General features: G+C 38.3%; 3 protein-coding genes and 2 non-coding genes across 10 annotated transcripts; 2 read left to right on the plus strand and 3 right to left on the minus strand.

Moving 5' to 3' along the window:
* Positions 1-4332: 4332 nt before the first annotated feature.
* On the minus strand, positions 4333-4472 carry LOC147792682 (small nucleolar RNA Z247). The gene has a single exon (XR_015421262.1). It is a non-coding gene; the product is annotated as a small nucleolar RNA Z247 (small nucleolar RNA).
* A 1944-nt stretch (positions 4473-6416) lies between these two features.
* TRNAK-UUU (transfer RNA lysine (anticodon UUU)) lies at positions 6417-6489 on the plus strand. The gene has a single exon. It is a non-coding gene; the product is annotated as a tRNA-Lys (tRNA).
* A 32-nt stretch (positions 6490-6521) lies between these two features.
* On the minus strand, positions 6522-7958 carry LOC111794474 (expansin-A4). The gene is made up of 3 exons (XM_023676508.2): positions 7767-7958; positions 7352-7670; positions 6522-7255 (listed from the first exon to the last, which is right to left on the minus strand). Exons 1-3 carry the CDS (start codon positions 7912-7914, stop codon positions 6946-6948), a joined length of 777 nt encoding a protein of 258 aa, XP_023532276.1. The 5' UTR covers positions 7915-7958; the 3' UTR covers positions 6522-6945.
* Positions 7959-12372: 4414 nt separating this feature from the next.
* Positions 12373-14585, minus strand: LOC111794514 (uncharacterized). 2 transcript variants are annotated; one of them, XM_087123859.1, is made up of 4 exons: positions 14252-14577; positions 13892-13995; positions 13206-13335; positions 12373-12800 (listed from the first exon to the last, which is right to left on the minus strand). In XM_087123859.1, the coding sequence occupies exons 1-4, from the start codon at positions 14366-14368 to the stop codon at positions 12762-12764; spliced, it is 390 nt and encodes a 129-aa protein (XP_086979985.1). In that variant the 5' UTR covers positions 14369-14577; the 3' UTR covers positions 12373-12761. The 2 variants fall into 2 exon arrangements, with proteins under 2 accessions (XP_086979985.1, XP_086979984.1); XM_087123858.1 differs by having other exon boundaries at positions 12725-13132; positions 14252-14585.
* Positions 14586-15874: 1289 nt separating this feature from the next.
* LOC111794418 (telomere repeat-binding protein 5) lies at positions 15875-20638 on the plus strand. Of its 5 annotated transcripts, none has more exons than XM_023676419.2 (11): positions 15875-16033; positions 16623-16806; positions 16917-17046; positions 17127-17705; positions 17798-17974; positions 18085-18129; positions 18223-18302; positions 18920-19164; positions 19480-19800; positions 19959-20022; positions 20190-20638. In XM_023676419.2, exons 2-11 carry the CDS (start codon positions 16726-16728, stop codon positions 20358-20360), a joined length of 1893 nt encoding a protein of 630 aa, XP_023532187.2. In that variant the 5' UTR covers positions 15875-16033; positions 16623-16725; the 3' UTR covers positions 20361-20638. The 5 variants fall into 5 exon arrangements, with proteins under 5 accessions (XP_023532187.2, XP_023532191.2, XP_023532188.2 ...); XM_023676423.2 differs by having other exon boundaries at positions 18112-18129; XM_023676420.2 differs by having other exon boundaries at positions 15877-16126.
* Positions 20639-22991: the final 2353 nt, after the last annotated feature.

The raw sequence follows: 22991 nt of genomic DNA on the forward strand, positions 1-22991 counted from the left end.
TTTATAGATGCGTATAATGAAGATTACACCAAACAACTAGTAAATCTTAGAATCTTAGACTATTTTAGTATACAGTTATAAATCTATTTTAGTATATACAGTTATGATCTATTTACCAAACCTTTCAAATCATAACTAGTCGTGTTCGTCTAACATGTTAGATTGAATGGCACGATGACCTATATGGGTCACGACCTCATGTATTTATAGATGCGTATAATGAAGATTACAACTAAAATCATAGATTTGACCATGCGTATAATGAAGATTACAACTAAAATCATAGATTTGACCAAACAACTAGTAAATCTTACACTATTTTAGTATATACAGTTATGATCTATTTACCAAACCTTTCAAATCATAACAACTAGTAATTTGGTAACAAACCCTTACCAAACCCTTCAAATCATAACAACTAGTAATTTGGTAACAAACCCTTCAAACCCTTACCAAACCCTTCAAATCATAACAACTAGTAATTTGGTAACAAACCCTTCAAATCATAACAACTAGTAAATCTTAGACTATTTTAGTATATACTATTTTAGTATATACAGTTATGATCTATTTACCAAACCCTTCAAATCAATCATCTTAGACTATTTTAGTATATACTATTTTAGTATATAGAGTTATGATCTATTTACCAAACCCTTCAAATCATAACAACTAGTAAATCTTAGACTATTTTAGTATATACAGTTATGATCTATTTTAGGTTTAACACCCCCTCAATCTGGACGATGTACTACTAAGTTCAGATTGCGCCTAAAATAGCTAAAAGAAGGAGCTGACAGTGGCTTTGTCATGATATCGGCGAGCTGATCCTTGGAAGATATGAGTCGAACATCAAGCTGACGAGTCGATACTCGTTCACGAACGAAGTGATAATCAACCTCAACATGCTTCGTCCGTCGATGAAAGATTGGATTGGCGGATAGGTAGGTGGCACCAATGTTGTCACACCATAGGCTAGGCGCTCGCGCTTGCGAGATCCCGAGCTCACGCAAGAGGACTTGGATCCAAATTAATTCGGCAGTGGCATTAGCAACCGCCTTATATTCGGCTTCCGTACTAGAGCGAGAAACTGTCGATTGTTTCCTCGAACTCCAAGAGATAAGATTGCCACCAAAGAAGATCACATAGCCTCCAGTGCTTCGACGATCATCAGGATTCCCAGCCCAATCAGCATCTGAAAAGGCACTCAACAAATCAGTGCTGGACTTTGTAAGACACAAACCCATATCAATCGTGTCATGTCGATAACGGAGAATTCGTTTGACTGCCGCCCAATGTATAGAAGTCAGAGAGGACATGAACTGACACACTCTGTTGACACAGAAGGATATATCAGGACGTGTCAGAGACAAATATTGGAGAGCACCAACGACACTTCGATAGCGAGTAGTATTCTCAGGTGAGAGCTTTTCACCACCATTCAATAACAACTTCTCACTCGGAAGCATAGGTGTGGGTACACCTTTGGAGGTGAGCATATTGGTTCTGGCTAATAAATCTCGAATGTATTTATGTTGTGTCAGAATAAGTCCACTAGAAGTATGGCGGACCTCAATCCCAAGAAAATAACTCAAAATACCAAGATCCTTGACGGCAAAATCATCCTGAAGCTGTGTAAGAAGTTTCTCAGTAGCCGTAGAAGATGAGCTGATGATAATAATATCATCAACGTAGATGAGGATATACATCTGAATGCCCGTTTTGTTAAAAATAAAAAGAGAGACATCAGCCTTTGAAGGTGTAAAATTCAGCTGTAATAGTTTGGAGCTAAGGCGAGAAAACCAGGCACGCGGAGCTTGTTTAAGGCCATAAAGCGACTTATCCAGCTTGCAGAGATAACCAGGGTGTTGAGAATCCACAAATCCAGGGGGCTGCTTCATATAAACATCTTCATTAAGAAGGCCATGAAGAAAAGCATTTTGAATATCAATCTGCCGAATAGCCCAACCACGAGAAATAGCAAGAGATAATAAGAGCCGAATGGTAGTAGGCTTAACAACTGGACTAAAGGTATCATCATAATCAACGCCATACTGCTGTTTAAAACCTTTAGCAACCAGGCGTGCTTTGTAGCGATCAATAGAGCCATCTGGCTTTTGTTTGAGTTTGAAAACCCATTTGCAATCAATAACGTTAAGACCAGCACGAGGAGGAACTAAGTGCCATGTCTTATTTTTTTGAAGTGCCTGAAATTCATCATTCATTGCCTGACGCTAGAGGGGATGCTCAATAGCAGTAATATGTGAAGTAGGTTCAGAGGCAGAAGACCGAGCTACAAGATATGTTACTGTTCCATCTGTACGCACCTTGGGTTTCTTGATATTGTGCTTCAATCGAGTACCATACGGATGAGTAGTAGGTGCAGGATCCACATTTGAGGGGACGGCCCTATCAGCCGTTGCGAGGGGAGCAACCGATGCTACAGCAGTTGGTTGACCAACGGCCGAGGATTCGACCGGGCATTGCGCAATATCATCTGCTGGCGGAGGAGCCGAGGCCTCAATCATTGGCGGAACAACCAACGCCGATTCGCATGGCAGCGACGCGGAGGATTGTTGCGGCAATTCCGAAGCTGATGTAGACACCAAATTTTCTGCATCCAAAGAGTTAGTAGGCCCAGACATATGCATGTGATCATTCTCCAAATTAGTACTGCTATTACCCAAATGCAAGGTGCACAAATCAGGGGCATTATGCGTCGACTGCATGATTGGGGAAGAATTAGGTGAGGCTCTCTTGAATGGAAAAACATTTTCATCAAATATGACATCTCTAGATATATAGACACGACCAGAATCGGTGTCAAGACACTTATACCCTTTATGTGAAGAACTGTAGCCTAGAAAGACACATTCCTTTGATCGAAAAGAGAACTTTTGTTTGTTATAAGGACGAAGATGAGGCCAACAAGCACACCCAAAAATTTTTAATAAGGAGTAATTTGGTGGGGTATGAAAAAGAAGCTCTAAGGGGCATTTTTTATCGATGACACGAGTAGGAAGACGATTGATGAGATATGTGGCTGTAAGAAACGCGTCGTCCCAAAATTTAATAGGTACATGAGCATGAGCTAGAAGGGCTAGGCCAGTTTCAACAATATGACGATGCTTGCGTTCAGCAGACCCATTTTGTTGATGTGTGTGAGGGCACGAAACACGATGACCAATTCCAAGGGAACGAAAAAATGTGTTATGAATTTTCTGATATTTCCCACCCCAATCAGATTGGACCCACTTGATTTTAGTATCTAGGAGGCGCTCAACATGAACTTGGAATTGCAAAAATATACGAGGAGCTTCTGTACGATCATGCATCAAATAGATCCACGAAAATTTACTGAAATCATCAATGAAACTAATATAATATTTAAAACCCCCAACAGATGGAGGTGCAGGGCCCCAAACATCCGAAAAAATAAGTTCCAAAGGTGACGAAGACCTATGGGAAGAACTAGTATATGGTAATCGATGACTCTTTGCTAACTGACACGCATTACAAACTGACAAAGATGACTCACTAGCACACGAAATATTATTTAGACGCAAAATGGATTTTATTACTTGAGATGAAGGATGTCCAAGACGTGCATACCATTGGGCGTGAGTAGTAGATCTGCTCACCAAGGCGTGCTTGAGATTATCGACATCGGATGGCTTAATAGGATAAAGACCAAATTCACACCTCCCATTTAGGAGACTTTTCCTCGACTGTCGATCCTTTATAGAAAAATGCCAAGGATGGAATTCAAAGAATACGTCATTATCACGAGAAAATTTATGAACAGAAAGAAGATGTTTGGAAATTTCAGGCACATGCAAAATATTACGCAACGCAAGAGGACGAGTAGCAGTATTAATTAGAGAATGACCAGTATGCAAAACACGCAAACCTGCTCCATTGCCGACTTGAACTTGTTCACCTCCATGATAACGTTCACGCACAGCGAGACGATCCAGGTCACTGGTGATATGGTCTGTAGCGCCTGTGTCGCTGTACCAATTTGGGTCAATCTTGTAAGAGGAAGTAGCCGCCAGTGCCGTAGGAGGAGCAGAAGAAGGTTCATCTTGATAGGACTCATCCATCCTATGCCAGCAGCGGATAGCAGTATGCCCCACTTTGCCGCAGATCTGGCAGGAAGGACGAGCAGAAGGGCCACGACGATCACCAGCAGGACGAGAGGGTGCATAACCTTGAGAACGACCACGACCGCGATCCCTACGCCCACGATTCTTCTGCTGACCACCACGACTAGCATAATTGGCAGAAGATCCAAGATTTAACTGAAGTTCAGCCTGGTGTTGTAGTTGGCGAGCTTCATACGTCATTAGATGTGCAAACACATCATCAAGGGTGAGGGCTTCACTCTTGGTAGTCATTGAGGTGACGAAGGGATCATAGTCAGGGCCAAGACCAGCGAGAAGATACGCGATCACATCATCATCCTGCAAGGCAGAGCCGGCGGCGGCCAGCTCGGTGGCTAGCCCTTTGATCTTGCAAAAATAATTTGCAGCAGATTGATCTCGTTTCTTGGACGTGGCGAGCTCAACACGAATCTGAGTAGTGCGAGCACGAGTTGACGATGAAAACATCCGCTGCAGGGTATCCCACGCCTCCTTGGACGTAGTAGCGGCAACCACATCATGAAGAATCTCCTCAGACATGGAGGAGAGAAGGCCGCTAAGGACTTGTTGATCCTGATCATACCACTGATTATAGGCCGGATTAGAGACCAGCTCAGCACCAGCAGCAGTTGAGGAAGGGATCAGCTTGGCAGGTGCAACATTGGTCCCATTGAGGTAGCCCATAAGCTTCGTACTCCGTAGGTAGGGGAGGAGCTGGGCACGCCATATGATGAAGTTGTTTTTGGTTAGACGAATTGTGACAACATGGTGTAGAGGGATTGGATATTGTTTAAGGCCAAAAGTCGCCATGGTAGTTGAGACGGTGTTGGAGATGGTGGATGGAGAGGAGGAAGAAGACATGGCGAGGAGTTTAAAAAATAAACCTTGGCTCTGATACCATGTTAGATTGAATGGCACGATGACCTATATGGGTCACGACCTCATGTATTTATAGATGCGTATAATGAAGATTACATTCCAAATCTATGATTTGGTAACAAACCATAAAATCATAGATTTGGTAACAAACCCTTCAAATCATAACAACTAGTAAATCTTAGACTATTTTAGTATATACAGTTATGATCTATTTTAGGTTTAACAAAGATTTCATTAGGGGTAGCAATGTAATTTAACCCCCCCTTCGTCTGCGTCACGGTCATGCTTGTTCAGGGCGTGTTGCCTATAGCCGCATACCCACCGTTAGTTAAGGGTCTCACTTGGAAATTAGGATTTCATTAGGGATAGCAATGTAATTTAACCCCTTCTTCTGCACCGTGTCACAGTCATGTTTGTCCAGGGCGTGTCATGCCCATGACACCCAAACCCTTTATTTGCTTTCACGTTGTACTGTATCTTTTGTTTGTACGACTGTATGCCTATTGGACCTAAATCCCTTCTAAGAGATGAGACTAGTCATTAATTCTTCTCACATGTAGTTATATGTTATCTAAGCCGTTTTGTTGCGCTTTTCGCTTATAATCTATAACATTGCTTTCAAATTCTTTTTCGAAAATCTATCTTCCGTTTACTAAAACTTTCTTCTCAAAACGGAGTCAGAGACTTAAGCATACATCGCCCGCCAGTAGACAACACGATTTTCGAATTGGTTTGACTCACTCAGTGTCAAGAGTGAGTACTGCACAATTGTCAGTCAAGCGATTGTATCACACGGCCGACATGCCACCGGAGGCTACGCTCGCATCGTTGGTCGAACATTGATTAATTTGGGGGTTCATAATGAAGGAAGATGGAGATGATACGCCTTTTCCGTCTCTTACAAGCAACTTCTATTACCTTACCTTCACCCAATCAACGTCATTCATTATAATTAAACCCCACAATTGTCTCCCTTTCATATTGCTTTTTTATAATTTATGAGCCGAGTTGTTTGTTCAATCATTTCTTGGGCCTTAATATCCCCCACTTTTATAACCCGGCCCAGTTTCGAATGCCCAGCCCATTTGGACTCTATACTTGTTACCCGGCCCAGTCTAAGCCCAACCCAATTTAACTTATGGCTTCCCAATAGTTTTAATGTTCAAATCCTTATTATGACTTATCTATTTAAATATCTAATTTTAGTCCTTATATTTTAAATTAGTCTTAAAATAAACTTCTTGTCAAAATATTTGGAAATAAAGAAACTAACATTTTAAAATATAAATAAATAAATATATATTAAAAATAATAATAACAAAGTCTATTCCTCAGAAAATTAATTTGTAAATATAAATATTTAACATTTAATATATAAGAAATTACCGTCGAACAGCCGTCTTAGCTCAGCTGGTAGAGCGCATGGCTTTTAACCATGTGGTCGTGGGTTCGATTCCCACAGACGGCGATTTCCATTTCATATAAAAATTGATCAAATGCTTTGTAAAAGGACATTTATTTTTATAATCATTTATTTTTCAACCTTGAAGCAGTAATACAAGTAATTTAAAATTTACAATAATTAAAACAAACGGAAAATAAAATACAGAAATACATATAATTGGAAATAACTCTGTAACACTCAAATTGTGTCTGTAAAAGAAGACTGCGGGCCATAATCTTCATTCAGCCGCTTCAGCCATGTACGGTCACACAACCAGAAAACCGAACAAACTCCCTGTCTAAATATTCTTCCAATAATACCCCCAACCCTTGCTCTAAATTACGCTCAGATCAGATTAGTTTTATAGCCAGACATTCAGACAACCACGACCCTACTACACTCCTCCCCGTTACCAACGGCACCTTAAAGTCGACGCCACAAAGGTTAAAAATGTAAATTCATAAAAACAGTTACTCGCGGTTAAACACGGAAGTTTTTTCCGGTGAAAGTCTGGCCGAACTGCCAATTGGCGGGCACGATGTTCCAAGACGTTGAGGTTCGCCGGTCACTGCCGGTCACTCTAAACGACAAAGCCTGGCCCACTAACACGGCGTTGGATTGCCAGTTTTGCCCCCAGTTTCTCGTCATGCTCATCCACTCAGTTTTTGATCCTTTAACACTAGCCCGCACGATATCCCCTGCACCCGCGACGTTGGTGATTAAAACCAGGTTGAAGTAACGGAAACCATTGATCGTGAACCTGATTCCTCCCTGCTTCCGGCATGGCACTCTGCGTAATTAAATCCAACATTAGAGGGCAAATTCAAACTAGTAAAATTACATAAATAGATTATGCTTATTTCCCGTTCAAATGCTACCAACTCACCGGCGGTAAGCGACGGGAACAATTCCGGCACGGTATTCGGCGATTTTAAGGAACATGGGCATGGCGAGGTCGAAGTGGCTCCGAGGAGGGTTACACCAGCCGCCATTGTCGTTGGGAAGAGCATAATTCGGCGGGCAGAAATTGGTAGCAGTAACCAAGATTGAGGGGCTACCGGAATGGCACCATTTTGGGTCATTAGCACACTTAATTTCAAAGCAAGCGCCGCAGCTCTGCCCATTGTTGAACAGAGCCGTACTTAGCGCCGCCGTGTTGACTCCATACCCTTGGCTGTACAAATTCCCATACCCACAAGCTCCGCCTGAAAAAAACAGACCATAAATTAGTGTTGAACAGTGATTTAACAACAACCCACATCGGAAATAACTGAAAATGTAGCCAGCATATTAGAACATACCCATGGTGCCGGAAGCGTCAGAACCGCCGTAGAAGGTGGCATGAGCATTCTGCCAGGCGCCGCCGGTGTAAACGCCGGGGATTCTAGCGTCAACAGCTAGGAAAAATGGGAGCAGAGAAGCAATGCAGAGAGAAATAATGGCGGCCATTGTGAAGCCTTGCAGAAAAGAAACAGAGGAAATGGAGATGTCGGAGAAAGGACAGGGATGGTGGAGTACTTATAGAGGTGGAGGGAGGACTGCCACCGTGGAAAATGAATTTAGGGAAATAATTTTTTTTATTATTATATTAAAGGATAAATATTCTTGATAAGGAAATTGAGTACGATCTCGTACGAAAAAAAGAATTTTTTTTTTTTGGTTTATTAGAATTAAAGTAAAATAATTATTATATGCTATAAGCTTTGCGTGAATCGGAATCAGAGGCGTGATGAGCGGCTGTGATTGGATTTTAATTTTTAATCTTAAGAATTTTTTTTTATTTAAAAAAAGGCTTTTTTACTGGGTGCGGGGTCCAGGTGGATCTGGATTTTGTAACTATAAGCCGACGTGGACTGATGTGGACCCCGCAGATCTCCGCAATCGACGCTGCATTTACTTTTCGTACGCATTGTTTGAAGTTTGACCGGCTCGGTGGACAAGAGCGCTTGGCAGTGTTTTTACTTTTTTACCGTTTACTGTTTGTTTTTGCTGTGAACTTTAAGGTGAAAAAAATTAAATGTCGGTTGAAATATAATTTTTGTTTGCTTTTTATTTGGAGCTGAATAAATGGATTTATTTTTTTATTTAAATAAAAAAAGAGCAAGGGTTGAACGGTCAATAGCCTCTTCTGGTCAGATCTCATATTAATTTCAAAGGTTTCATATTGACTTTTAAGGCTATACATGTGCCCTCTTTGAATTTTGTAATTTTCTAAATATTTTTTTATTTTTTAAAAAATAAAACTTTTCATATTCGATAATATTAAGGAAAAAACGTAATAAACAATTTGACAAATATAATTTCAAAAAATTAAATGTAATAACCACATAAATATATATATATATTTATTTATTTATTTATTTACCCAATAGAGTCTTTGGGTTAAATTGAAGGGTTTTGACTGTCAGTCAATGCGGTTGAAATTTTTTAAAAAGTGCAATTTGGCGGCACCGCCAAGCGCGTGATTACACGACAGGGTAGCGCGGTTGTGGGGTTTCCAATAATTTAAAGCGAGTTCTCAGTTGTCTTCACATGCTTGCTGTTTTCGCACCGGCGGGGAAGGAAAACTCAAATAAGGCAAGTACAAAACATTCTTTACAGAATATATATATATATATATATATATATATATATAATTGTCAACATTTCTCCCCCTAGAGTTTAAAAATTTTTAAATTATTTATAAAATATATTGTGAGATCTTAGGTGGGAGAGTGGAACAAAATATTCCGCATGAGAACCTCTCCCTATGAGACGCATTTAAAAATCTTAAAAGAAGATTAAAAAAGAAGAGTCGAAAAAGAACAATATTTGCTAACAGTGAACTTGAGCTATTACATGTATAATATTTTTCTGTACCCCATTTTGGTACTCAATCTATCACGTCATATAGACGAACGTTATGAGTGGAACAGGAACGGACGTGAAGATGTGGGGTCGGTGGGAGCAAATGCATGCGAAACTCGTACGACAAGTGGATAATGATTAGCATTAATTAGAAGTTAGTGATATAAGGGTATAAAGCATGTGAAGGGTAATGATAGCATGTTGATCTAAAATGGTAAAATATTGGAAAGTCAAAAGGAAAGAAATGATATTTAATAATAGAGCGTTACGTATGAATAAGGTAGATGATTTGGAGAGTAGCCATATGGGGCACATGGTGGTTGGACAGGGTTACTTTGGTCATTAAATAAATAAGAACAAGTATGTGACCTAATTAAGTTAACTCTCTCTTTTATATTAAGCAATGGGTTTAATTAGCCCTAATCATCCCTTAATTATCATCCCTTAATTATCATCCCTTAATTATCATCCCTTAATTACCCATAATCATCATAATGTCTAATGCTCTGCAAATGAAGTGTACGGATTCGTCTATTCTGTTGCAATTAATGAATTCAACTAATTTGGTATTTTTTTTTTTTTAGAAAAAAAAAAAAAACAACCAACTATTAGTCGTCCATCGTTTTTTTTTAATTACCAAATAAAAACTAAACGGTATCATGTTCACATTACCTGTGAGGTAGAGCGCTCTCAATTGGAGAGGAGAATATTTTTTTTACCCATTAGATAAATGGGGTCGGTGACGGGATTATGTTCTTTGTTTTGTCCTGTTAATATAAATATATTTTCTACACGTATTAATATGCATATACGCTTTTTAGGTCATATTAAAAAAATAAATTAGTTAATTTTGGTACTCTAATTATAATATTTAAATTAAATAGTAAGTGATAATTTTTTTTTTAATTACTTAAGATTACGTTGTAATATTAAATTTAAACATTATATTGAAAATAAAAACTTTAAAATAACTATAATTTTTAAAAAATAATAAATAGAAAAAATTATCGTATCCCGCAAAAATAAATGAAGAATTTTACGAGAATAGGAATGAAATAGATGGCGGAAACGGGGATCGGGAAGGCTTCCCCTTCTCCATCCCCGCCCGTGGACATCTCTACTAAATGCGGATGACAAGTTAAATATTCAATTTTTTATCAATATCCTTCAAGGCTATTTGAGGTGAGTATTGAATGAGTAGATATTAGGAGAAAAAATAATTGTAGGAACCAAGCCAATCATAACTAACAAAGTCGAGAGTACGTGGACCAAAATGAACGGTTTAAAAAATGGACCAATAATGCATTTTGGTGAGCCATGGGTCCTCCAAAGCCAAAGTAACACAAATTAAGGGAAGATTTGTGGGGGAGAAGCACTTGAAGACCACAATGATGCACTTTGGTGAGGAAGTGGTATGATGTTGCCTGGTGGTCTCCTGTGGAGCGGCTGATTGATATTGTGGTTGGTTTGGGTGCATTGAAGAGAGACCAAGAGACATTCTTAGAGCTTTTTAGGCCAATTTTGGGCAAGCAAAACAGGCAGCTTTGTCAGCTGAGTGGGTATTATTAAAGGACATAAAGCACCAAGGATGAGCAAAATGGGGCATTGTCCATAATGGGACATATCTTGTCTTGTTTCTCATGCTTTTACTTCCTCTTTTTATGTTTGGTATAATCAAACATCAAAGCTTTTCTTCGGATTTTAAGACATGTCCTGGTTCGAGAATAGAGTACATTGCTTTTATCATACACTAATGTTTGGTCTTACATTTCTTGATTGATTGACTTTGGAATGAATAGTTTATTTTCTGTTTTTATCAAGATTCATTCTTCTCGGGATGGGAATGACTATCGAGTTGACGACTTTCTTCTTTCCTGTATGTCGATGCCAAAAAATGTTCAAACATTTTGCTTCGCTCTCCATCTTGAAGCTGTGGGTGAGTCTAGAGTCAAACATAGTGATTTTGGTCAATCTGTGGTTAACCCAAACCTATATTTTTAGTGAACGTTCCGTCTCTCTCACTTTCTTATGGAGAGTAGATAAATAGTTTGGGTCCCCATATATAGGTTTTCAATACTTTTGACCAATAGTGTTTCAAATTTTATACTGCTTCGGTTTACTCTAAAAACACCCTTGATACAATATTCACGATCTTACGAAGATAAAATTTCAGTTAATTTTCATTTACTGATCTCATCTTTTACGAAATTGATCTCCTTTTAGAATGTACAAGAATATGTGGAGCTCGACATGTCTGGAAGCACAAGAGAACGTTCTTTTGCTAATATTATAACAAGTATTCGATACTGGATCATTCATAGCATTACTATACCTTCTATATCCATTGCAAGTTGGTTATTCGTGAGCACGGGTTTAGGTCTCATATTCAACTTATGAACTCGGTCCAAATTATCTCAAAGTGAAGTTGAACAGAATTATAAGACACTATATCGAGAATTGAAAGACTAAAGAAAGGCTTTAGTGTCAGAAACGTAGGATAAAGTTGCGCCAAAAGATTTTCCAGACTTATACTTCAAAAATTTCAATCGAAATTCAGCAAATAATAGTGTAGGCCTAAAGAAGATTTTGAATAAAGAAAACTAACAAGAGATGGAATACAAGAGGATGGGTATAACATGTTACCTGTTGTAGACATAAAAAAGGATCCATCACCAATAATATTGCACATACAGCATAGACCCAGCAATGATTCTGTTCTAGAACGACAATTTAACAGACAAAAGTTAGTATCAAAAAACTAACAAAGATTCTAATCTCCCGCTTACCTGTCGTATTCACGATGTCGTGTCCAGTCAGCTAGCAGCCTGTCTGTCTCATTTTTCCTAGAAAGCAGAGAAAAGCTACACTAACAGAGAAGAAAGAAAGGAAAAGAAGCTTCTTCTTCGTTCCCCCTATAGTTTAGTCATTTATAATCTTAAGTTCCAATCATGTAATGCGACAGCAATCTTTCCCAAGCTTATTTCAGCTGAAAAAAACCTTAATCGCACCGATAAAGTGCTTGCGGGCTTATCTTAGGTTGGTGCAGGATAAAAGAAGCCATTGAGACATGAGGAGCTCATCCAATTATCATCAAATGTACACAACATTGTTAAGGTCTCAACTTCAAGCTCAAGCACCTAGCTATTTAAATGATGCCAATATAAGGTGTTAATTTAACAAGGATTACGTCCTTAGTCTATCACTATATGGCCATGGAAGAATGTCTACAATGAAATGGAGATCGAAAATCTATCACGACATATTGTTCAGATGCTAGAGTTTTCCTACTCTGCAAAAATCAATTTGTTCAACATCATGAATGCTAAAAGAATCTGTGCCGCCAATTAGAAGCAAAGCGTAAATGAGCTGGGCATCAAGTATATGTATAACTAAGTTCATTGTTCGAACTTCACCAAGTAATTTCATGATGCAAAATCGTTCTTCGCCAATCAAAAGTGTGCCAAGCTGTATATGAGAATCCAAGCAAGCTGGAAAAAAAAAAAAAAAAAAAAAAAAGAAGAAGAAGAAGAAGAGAAGTCAGCTGTCTAGACCAGGAGACTGATTGTAACCGCTCAAACCCACCCCGAGTAGATATTGTCCTCTTTGGACTTTTCTTTTCAGGCTTCCCCACAAAGTTTTTAAAATGCACTTAGAAAGGTTTCTACACCCTTATAAAGAATGCTTCGTTCCACTTTCCATCTGATATGGGATCTCACAAAGGGAAAGCCCAAAGAGAATAATATCTGCTAGCAGTGGTGGGCTTGAGCTATTATTACACTGTTCTTGAAAATTTTGAACTTGATAGCAACGCAAGCCCCTCCTGGAGATGTGTACGGTTAATGGCGCATTGTATTACTAAATAAATCGATAGTTGCACAAAGATGTCGAATTACCAGAAAGAGAGTTATAGAAGCAAAAAGCCCCTCTTGGAGGAGAGCTCCATGACCTCCAAATTCTTCTTCATCAACTTTTAAAATCATTGCATAGTATCCATATACTACGCTGGTCGATATCGCCAAGAAACTGAAAATGGACATTATCATTGTAACGATAGCTTCCATTTACAAACAAAATTAAGAAATAACTACTGGATGAGCAGCATGATCAAAACCCCGCACCACATTTCTCAAAGAATCCTCATCCTAAGCTACGATCTAAAACGAATTGAGATACGACAATTGCTTGCATTTACATACAACGTTAAGAAAGGACTATTGATGTGTAGCACAGTCAAGAACCAACGAAAGAAAGACTCCCATGGTTAATATTTAAATCACTTGGGATTGGATACAAAATTGTGAAAGGACAGAACAATTTGCAGCATAATACTAAGCCAGCATCAAATTCTCCAAGTAGTGCTCCTATAATCTTAAAAATTAGTATTAAACACTGTTAACGTTACATTCAATTGATTCTAAAGGGGAAACATACAAAACAATGAAATAAAGTTACATCAGGACTCCAGCTTGAGCATATTTGTAGTTAGAAATAACCAAAACCTCATCAGTAATGTCAAATTGGCTTGCATATGTACTTTCAAAGTAATGGAGTACTCAGAAATTTGGAATGCACAACTTACATTAGAAACCATATGCCTCCAACCAAAGGTATGGCGCCCCACAGCAGCCCGAGTACAACGGCCACTGCTTGTCGAATCCAGTGCAAAACATCTCCTAGCTGATCCTATTGACAAAGTTGATAAACAGAAACTAAGAACTAGATTCAAAGGTCCGGTGCAAAATGCAATAAGGCAACACAATTCCTTCATTCAACACCACAATAGAACTCTTAATTCCTAATTCTGAATTCATCCTCGTCAGTACAACGACGAACATAACCAGCAACAGTAAAGACGTACGCATAAAGAACAAAGATTATAAATCTTACGAGACAATCAGAAACAATTGAAATTAGAATCCAATACATAAAATTCAAGTACCTTGTCCCAGGAGGCCTCTGGATCGAACAATTTAGCGAGCTTGAACGGGGCCAAGTGACCATTCTGGTGCTCTTGATGCTGGTGAAGATTGAACTTAACCGGATTCGCTTCTTTCATACCGGACAATCCAATCAAACCACTTTTCGGATAACCAAATGATCTACAGTAAGTTCAGATCTAAATTCCGGCAAACGCGCAGATAAAATCCTCCAATAGGAACAGTACTCCTAGGGTTTTCAAGGAAGAATCAATTTCAAATTGCAGGATCCATTAGCAGTCAAACGCTGCTGCAAAAGCAAGAACAATAATGTCTGGTTTCTTCAGCTTCGAGTTTATCACGAACAGGGTTCCTGCTTTCGGGTTTGGATCCCGTGTGGAAGATCCGGTAGTTGATACCCGTGCCACGTAGACACTTGAATCTGGGCCGGCCCATTAAACATGTCGTCTCAAAATAGCTCAAATCTCAATCCAGTTTAATGGGCCAGCCCAGCCCAGACCAGCCCAGCCCAAATTGGTCTCCATATTTTTATTTTTAATAAAAAAGAATCTCCGGATAGGAGAATTTATATACTTAATTTTCATGGAGTCAGACCACGCATTACTTCTCGGATGAGAGTTGTCGTTGACATTGATGCTAAGTGGGCCAAGGCCCACGAGTGCTAACCAAACGACGACGTTTCGAGTTTTAGCTGCATTAACGAGCCTAGATTCCACCCCGGCACGCCCCCACACATTCCTTATCCGGGAATTTAACGGAGTTAAGTAACGTGGATCCCACCTGGCACTGCCGTGTATTTCCGCCGTCAAAGGCTATCTTCTAAGAATATTCCCTCATCGCATCACATCACTCCCTTTTCTCTCTCCACAATTCACCTTTCTCTCTCGCGATGGGATAATACCCTCAAAAGGCAGCCAATTCCATCCGAACCTTTTGCCACGTAGGATATTACTATAGCTTATTATTTAAGTTTTTTTTTATTGTTTTTTATTTTTGTATTTTTACGATCGAAATTTTAAACCTTCAAATTTATATTAAATATACTATTAAATTTAATTTTGTATTTAATAAGTCATTAATAATTTAATATTTTTAATGGTGGCTGAACAATAATTCAACTCTCTATTTTTTAATTTAATTATTTGGGTGGGTAGTTATTTTTTTCTTCATGATTTTAAATTTTTTTAATTTAGTACATATTATATTAATAACTAAAATTTATATAAATGAAATATAAAACATTTACTAGTATCATGAATTTTCTATTTTGTATATTAATTAATTATTGAACTATTCATTTAAATTTGTGAACTTATAAATATTAAATAATATAAATTTATTTGATAAATATGGAAAAATTAAAGAGATGAAAATCTGATTAAATAAAATTTTTAAATTTGAGAGACTAAATGACACGTAAATTGGAGCGTTACGTTGGAATTTCACAAACGACACTGGACATGACATTGTTTGCATCCACGTGGCGGGTGTCAGGGCGTTTGAAGTACTCGTGGGTCGGTTTGGTTTGAAAAGACGGTAAGGGCTACCGGTAGGTTCGGTGACCGGGGCCAATGAGAGTTGGGGTTTAAGCGAGATTGGGAGATTTTTTTTTTTTTTTTTTTTTTTTTTTTTTTTTTTTTTTTTTTTTTTTTTTTCAAGAGGGTTTTTGGTGATGGCCATCGGTACTTTAACGGAGAGTTGAAAGCAAAATCCACATTTCGAGCAACGTTTGTCCAGATTTTGATGGGATTGAGCAAAAGAAGAAATCACGGAGAACGAATGTGGTAACAAAACGGATCGACTTTTCAATTTTCTTCTGCGTGTTTGTCCGAATTTCAAAACGTTCGAGGAAGAGATTTGAGATTCGATCGATGTTTGTGAGCATGCAATTTCGATTCACTGTATTCGATTTTGTTTCTTTCCTTTTTTTTTCTTTTTTTCTTTTTTGTCCTGACGGTTGATTTTCAATTTTTTCCTCTCTTCAGAACTGAGGGTTTGGTTGTGTTGCATGTTCTTCACGATCATTTCTTTTACAGGATCATGGATCTCTATGAAAATTCTGTATTACCGATTCTTTCATTCGTTGATCATGATCACTCGTAATCTTTGGGGTTTAGTTGTGGTTTGGAATTTTGAGGTTTCTTCTTTTCCCATTCAGCCCCTGCAAGAACCATCCACTTATCCGTCGGTATTTTAAGAATCGGATCTCTAGGGATTTAGTAGACAGTATGGTAATTCTTAGTACACACGAAATATTTAAATTCCTTGCAGCTGATCGTGTTATATAGAGTGGGTTTTACCTTAACAGCTGTTCTCACTCCAGTGTTCCTTCTGAGCCTTCCATATTAATGAACTACATCTATTTGCTTGCAGGACCTTGTTCATTAGCCTAACTCTCGAGTGATTTGATTTGTGGAGCTTGCAAAAATTTAGACCAAGTTTATATGTTTCTTCACTGTGAGATGGTTACTGAGCTATGGTTCTTCACAATAGTCTAGGTTATGGTTTCAATGGATACCAGATGCCCTCAATGCCTCGGGCTACCAGATCAGCTAGGGTGCATATATAAATCTTCCACTGTTTTGTTGCATTTGTGTCTTATATCTGGTCTTTGATTCTGGGGCTCTTACTGTTTTTTCATGGTTCTTGTCTTTTAATTGGGGATAGAGGAAGGATGCTGGTAGAAGTAAAGTTGATGACAAGCAGATGTATGCATTTAACTTGCTGGCCTCTGTAGCCGGAAATTTGTTGCTTGAGAGGAATCCAACGACCTTATCTGATACGCCAACTTTAAAGGGTAATGGCATAGGTGTTTATTTGGAGCTGAAAGCTTTCCATTGACTGGAAACGTTCTTATTTCTGAGCTTTGCTTTGCAGGTCACGATCAAGATTGTAGTTTGAAGGAATATTTTTCTTCCCATGATAAATATCCTTCAGGATTTTTTCCCGATGTGATTTCTTATGCTACAATGAACACTTCAACTTCTAAGGGTGTTGCTGAAACTTTGACAAAACAGAAAGCCATTGAAATGAAGAATCTTGTTAATGATGTTGACTTTGCTACTCACACCAAGTCATGTGGTCACAATTTAGATGGTGGAAATAAGATTATGGTGAACGATAAGTCAGAGAAGGTGATGAATGGCACTGATATGGCGACGTGCAGGTCTTCAGATCCAGTCGTATGTGACTGGAATCCACACATGTGGATTGGTTCAGAAAATGGCTTCAAGGTACCCTCAAGCAAGGACCATGGTCCTCAGCACCCTTGTCCCACAAGCCAAGAAGTAGGTGTAAGAAATGATGACAACAGCTCCTTTGGGTGCATTTACCCAACTACTTCAAGAAATTCCTTCAGGAAAGCTCCTTGTATTAGAGGCCATAGAATAAGAAAAATATTGGCTTCAAAAAACTGGAACGTTGCTACAAAGTATGGAGCTGAGAGACCCAAAACAGGTCATGTGCCTGCACCGTTGGAGAATTCAGCTAGTACTCGGTCATGTTGACTTGTTTCTGACATCTATCTATTTTTCGAATTTCATTTGTAGGTGGGTATAAAAGGAAATTTAATTTCAATAGGAGAAACTCCTACAAGAACCAAAGATCTCAAATGAATATCCCTTTCAAAAAGAGAAAACTCTTTGATGGCTGCTTTCGAGATTGCAATGGTAGAAGCATAGTTGAGAAAATTTCGGATTCAAATGAAATTGGAAGGGAATCTTCAGGTTTGTATCTGGAGATAATGGAGTGTTTCATATATGAGTCCGCTTTTGTTATTTAGATTTCTTTTACTCCTTATGGCTTAGTCGTTACAAATTTCAAACTGATCTTGCAGCCCATGGGAAATCATCTATGGTTGCAGGGCATCAGAATTCTCGTGGTATATAACCTCTAGGACATGCTATATTTTGAAGTGAACAGTGTCTAAACATTTAAAAGAGAATCTTATGAAGACGTTTTTGTATGTTTTTAGTGAAGCTGAGGATAAAATCTTTCAGGGTACCCGAACTTTTCATTGAGATTCCTGAAACTGCAACTGTTAGTTCACTGAAGGTATGATTGGAAACTCACTGCGTGCTTCAGCATGTCTGATCAAGGAGATGATACATAAGTCATTTCTACAAATCCTTCATTATAGTCTTGCTCATGAAGGAAACATATTTTCTCGTGGCATTTTACATTTGACATTATGTAAGTTGAGCATTTAAACCTCTGATTTTTTGGTCGATAGTATGTCAGTTGAGCTATGCTCAGTTGGCTTCTCGGGATAGCTCTCAAGCATAAAGGCATAGTTCTTACAAAAAAAAAATTAAGTGTACTTCATTCTGATAAATGACTTGTTAGAACTTCACTGCGTTTTACAAGGAGTTGAACATTTACCTTTAGAATCCCTAATTTTCTTCGAGGGAATAGTAATCATCAATTTCTGGGTAACATTTCTTCTGCCATGTATGTACACCCTGATGTATCATTCTGCTTCTGTCTGTGTTCCATGAGGAGATGATTTAAAAGACTTTGAGCTGTAATTGAATCATTAGGATCTGCCAAGTTCTTGTTCTTTTTACCTTGTTTTCCATCTCAGTACTGCAATGAATTTACGAATGATTACTAATTTCATTGTTTGGAATCTAGTCTTTATCTTGCTTTCTTATTGCGCCTTTGTTCTGCAGAGGACGGTTATGGAGGCAGTGAGCACGACTATTGGTCATGGTATACATGTCGGCGTACTCTTACGGGGGAAGAAAGTCAGGGATGATAATAAAACCTTAAGTCAGACTGGTATTTCTCATGATAATCAGGATGAGTGTCTGGGATTTACACTAGAGCCTCATTCTTCAAAAGCCCCGTCGCCTTTCTGCCATGGGGAGCCTCCTCCTGCGTTTCCTTGTAGTAGCACATTCGAGTCCATAAATGGGTATTTCATTTCTTCATAAGATTTTCGTTCTCTAATAAAGCCAACAGTAATGACGAAGTGAACCATTCTTCCAGTCGTTAATGGCTAAATGCACATGCTCATCCTTTACTCATCATCCTATATAGTGCATTTTTTTACTGATAAGGATGCAATATTTTCGTCATAGGTTAAGTCATATACCCTCGTTCGGTCAGAGATTCAAATCCTTGTGTGTTAAACTAAAAAAATATATAGATGTCTATGATCTTTGACTTAGCTAGTTTATCCAAAGTAATACCTTTATACTCCTCTTATGTTTTTGTTCACTTTTAACAGATGCCCTCTCAATCCAACAGTAGATCGTTCAGGCAATAATAGTACATTATTGCTTGAGACTCATGCGGCCAAGTTGAGTAATTCAACCGACACTGCTTATGAGCCAGCGCCCTCTCTTGTCAATACCGCAGTTGAGGAAAGATCAACAGATTCTAAAGCACTGGTTACTCTACCAGCCATGGCTGTGGAGACACTAACTGTAGTTCCAGTTTGTCAAAAATCTAAACAATACGAGGTCGGCCATCGCAGAATGCGTAGACCCTTTTCTGTTGCTGAGGTGGAAGCTCTGGTTCATGCTGTTGAAACACTTGGCCCTGGAAGGTATGTTGTTGACACCTCAACTATGAGTTAAAAAGCAACTGTAAGTTTCTTTGTAATCATTGTAGTAAAATTGATGGACTCAAATTAAAGTGAAAATTCATCTTTGTTCTAGAATTTTTACGCTGTATATGGGATCTTTATACTTCATTTACCTGTAGGTGGCGTGACGTTAAACTACGAGCATTTGACAATGTTAAGCATCGTACTTATGTCGACTTGAAGGTGTGGTAACTGTTCTATATATCTGATTATAGGACCTTGGAAAAGGGTTCTTGTTGATGACATTGTGTAGTTATTTACGTAAATGTCGATTCACTTCTTATGTTGATGTCGATGTCGAGCCATAGACGTGTGGAAATGTTGAGTTAAAACGAGTTGTGGTGGTGCAGGACAAGTGGAAAACGTTAGTACACACAGCAAAAATATCCCCACGGCAAAGGAGAGGAGAACAAGTTCCTCAGCAGCTTCTTGACAGAGTCCTAACAGCCCACGCTTACTGGTCTCAACAGCAACACATCAAACATGACACTCAAAAAACAACTTGCCTTCTCCTTCCGTAGCTTTCTTCTACAAAGCTTCCACCGACTTACTCCATGTAAATCTTTCTTTCCCTTTCGCCCTTTGATGTTCCTCTTTTTTACCTCCTAAATTTCTTACTGTTTTTCTAAAAAGTAATTCTGTAAAAAAATGTATTTACCAGGAAACAAAAGCTGTGTACTTTGCTTTGTTCTAGCTCAAAACAAAGGGTCGCCTCTACTACTGACTGTAGAGTCTGGCTCTTGCTGTATATTATTTGACTGAATAAGAGCCTGTTAATACAAATTCATCTGTCTTCCTATGTGTTTGATCGTTCATTTTACTTAATCCTGTTGTTAATTATGATAGATTGTTGGTTAAACTATATTTATATATATACTTCCTACTGGTTATATGCTATTTAAGCTATTGTGTTCCCTTTTTAAGCTATTGTGTTCCCTTTTGCTATAACATTGCTCATCTCTGTCCTCTAAAACCTTTTCTCGAAATGAGACTAGAGGCTTGTGTTGGGTTTTATGTCCTAAAACTCATAGTTTGTAAACAAAGATATATTCTATTTTCAATAAAGTTATTATTGATGTTTATTCAGTAAAAAATTGTTATTGAATAAAGTGAACTTTACGATCATTAATTTAAATCCAATAAACTAAGAACACTCTGGCTATAGTATGATTACTTGAACTATATGTAGAGACATAAGAGTGGATGAAGTTCAAGTATATAGTCAAAATGATCTATAGTATAAGGATAAGGCTGCGTACCTTATTCTGGGGACACTATGGATGCGGCCCACTTTTGTATATGATATAAACAATGTGATCACTAAATTGTACATGTGGAGACATGTGAGTGGGGGCGTCCTATGCAATGAGTATTGCATAAGATCGGACCATGAAGAAAACCACTCTCACTTTATAAAGTCATTTACTGTTGAGACTGATTTTCTTTTCATTCGATAACCTAGGTAACTCGGTTTTAATCCTGAGCTAACCATGAACTCCTGTTTATTCGGAATTATCCTTAGATTTGCATGGGTGAGAGTGGCTCTAGTTCGCCGACTCAACAGGCCTCCCATTTCAGGGGTAAGACTGGGTGAATGGCTGGGGACGTGGGGTGCAAGACGGAATTCACTCCTATCCACTTTTAGGGATAGAAGAAAGGTAGTTCCCTTAAGCACTGACTCCAGGTCTTGAACAAGGGGCCCCACCCTCTCATTGGCCTGAGAGGGATTCGGTTTACTGGTTGGACCACAAACCAATTGTTCATTAGAGGATCAGTGAGACATAAGGAACAAGAAGTAACTTCAGGGGTAAAACGGTAAATTGACCCAGCTCTAGTTACGAACAACCTGTGAAGGATCGACTTACTAATCATGGTTATATCAGATGGACAAAAATATATCTATAGTGAGGGGAGTGCAACTACTAGGCTGTAGTGGAGTGTCCTAGTAGTTAACGAATGTTGGTTAACCAGGTTAATGAGTTTAATCGGTTAATCTTGGATCGTTGGAGCCCATGATCTATAGGTCCATTAGGTTCCTTTGCTAGCTCATATCAGACTAAACCATAGAACAGTGTGACGAGTGAGTTCGAAGTGTTCGAATTCAAGTTAGGGAATATGCGTTACATATATACGATATATTTAACCGCAATTTTGTTTTATTTACGAATTAAACGAAAAGAGAGAATCTGAGATATTTAAATAAGATTTAAATATCTTAATCAATTATGTGTCGGAATTGATTGGGATTGGCATTTGAATTAATATTAAATATTAATTAAATAGTTTAATTAATCATTTAATGTTACCTTACTTTGAAATTCATTATTCAAATTAATTGTTGAATTAAAATGAAGAAAGTCAAAACGTTGACTTTCATCTAATGGAAAAATCCATGTCATGTTAGTGGAATTTTGAGGTGTCAAAATTTGGTTTAACCAAACTTGTATGTTTGCCAAATAAACCCCCCAAGTTTGAGTGGAATTTTGAGTGTCAAAATTTGGTTAACTCAAACATGCATGCTTGCTACATAATCCCAAACATTTGAGTGGAATTTTAAGTGTCAAAATTTGGTGATCTCAAGTTTGCATGAACATGCAAACTTGACTCTTTAAATAGAGTGATCATGATACTTGGAAGGGATTCTTCATCGTGATGAAAAAAGAAAACCCTTGAGAAAAACCTCTCACAAACACTCTCTTTCACATATACAAAATCCCTCCCAAGTTTAGTCACTCACCGGATTCCACAATCCCGTTCTAAGGCCGGAGGATAGTGGAGAAGACACTAGTGGTGGTTCGAAACCGGTTCGTGAGGCAAAAGGAGTTTGAACTACAAAAGGTTGGTATTTAAACTCATTAAGTTTTAATACTTATGAACATGCTAGTTATTTACAATAATTGATGTTCTAAAAGTGCCTAAGATCCAAATTGCTTCCACATGTGTTATATTAACACCAACAGCTTGAGTATACGTTGCTTAGCTGTAGACGAGACGCATCAAAATTGGCTTGACTCAGTTAGGAATGAGTACCGCACAATCACAAAATTCGCCGGAGTAATTAATGAAGAAAATATTGCAGAATCAAAAGTGGCTCTAATCTACGGTCAAATTAATGAACTGCCGGGAGCTCATATGAGAGTTAGTTTAACTAC

The sequence above is a fragment of the Cucurbita pepo genome, chromosome 5 (genome assembly GCF_057944985.1).
Source record: "Cucurbita pepo subsp. pepo isolate OVF chromosome 5, ASM5794498v1, whole genome shotgun sequence".
NCBI lineage: Eukaryota > Viridiplantae > Streptophyta > Magnoliopsida > Cucurbitales > Cucurbitaceae > Cucurbita > Cucurbita pepo.

What these genes read in the sequence shown, in the direction of transcription:
- LOC111794474 (XM_023676508.2), bottom strand. Translation starts at nt 7,914, where the DNA reads ATGGCCGCCATTATTTCTCTCTGCATTGCTTCTCTGCTCCCATTTTTC. An exon ending in TGACGCTTCCGGCACCATGG is followed by an intron (nt 7,671 to 7,766) that starts GTATGTTCTAAT and finishes TGTTTTTTTCAG; the next exon opens with GCGGAGCTTGTGGGTATGGG. An exon ending in GTTCCCGTCGCTTACCGCCG is followed by an intron (nt 7,256 to 7,351) that starts GTGAGTTGGTAG and finishes TTAATTACGCAG; the next exon opens with AGTGCCATGCCGGAAGCAGG.
- LOC111794514 (XM_087123858.1), bottom strand. Translation starts at nt 14,368, where the DNA reads ATGAAAGAAGCGAATCCGGTTAAGTTCAATCTTCACCAGCATCAAGAG. An exon ending in CAGAGGCCTCCTGGGACAAG is followed by an intron (nt 13,996 to 14,251) that starts GTACTTGAATTT and finishes CTTTGTCAATAG; the next exon opens with GATCAGCTAGGAGATGTTTT. An exon ending in CTTCTATAACTCTCTTTCTG is followed by an intron (nt 13,133 to 13,205) that starts GTAATTCGACAT and finishes ACACATCTCCAG; the next exon opens with GAGGGGCTTGCGTTGCTATC.
- LOC111794418 (XM_023676419.2), top strand. Translation starts at nt 16,726, where the DNA reads ATGGTTCTTCACAATAGTCTAGGTTATGGTTTCAATGGATACCAGATG. An exon ending in TGATACGCCAACTTTAAAGG is followed by an intron (nt 17,047 to 17,126) that starts GTAATGGCATAG and finishes TTTGCTTTGCAG; the next exon opens with GTCACGATCAAGATTGTAGT. An exon ending in GAAACACTTGGCCCTGGAAG is followed by an intron (nt 19,801 to 19,958) that starts GTATGTTGTTGA and finishes ATTTACCTGTAG; the next exon opens with GTGGCGTGACGTTAAACTAC.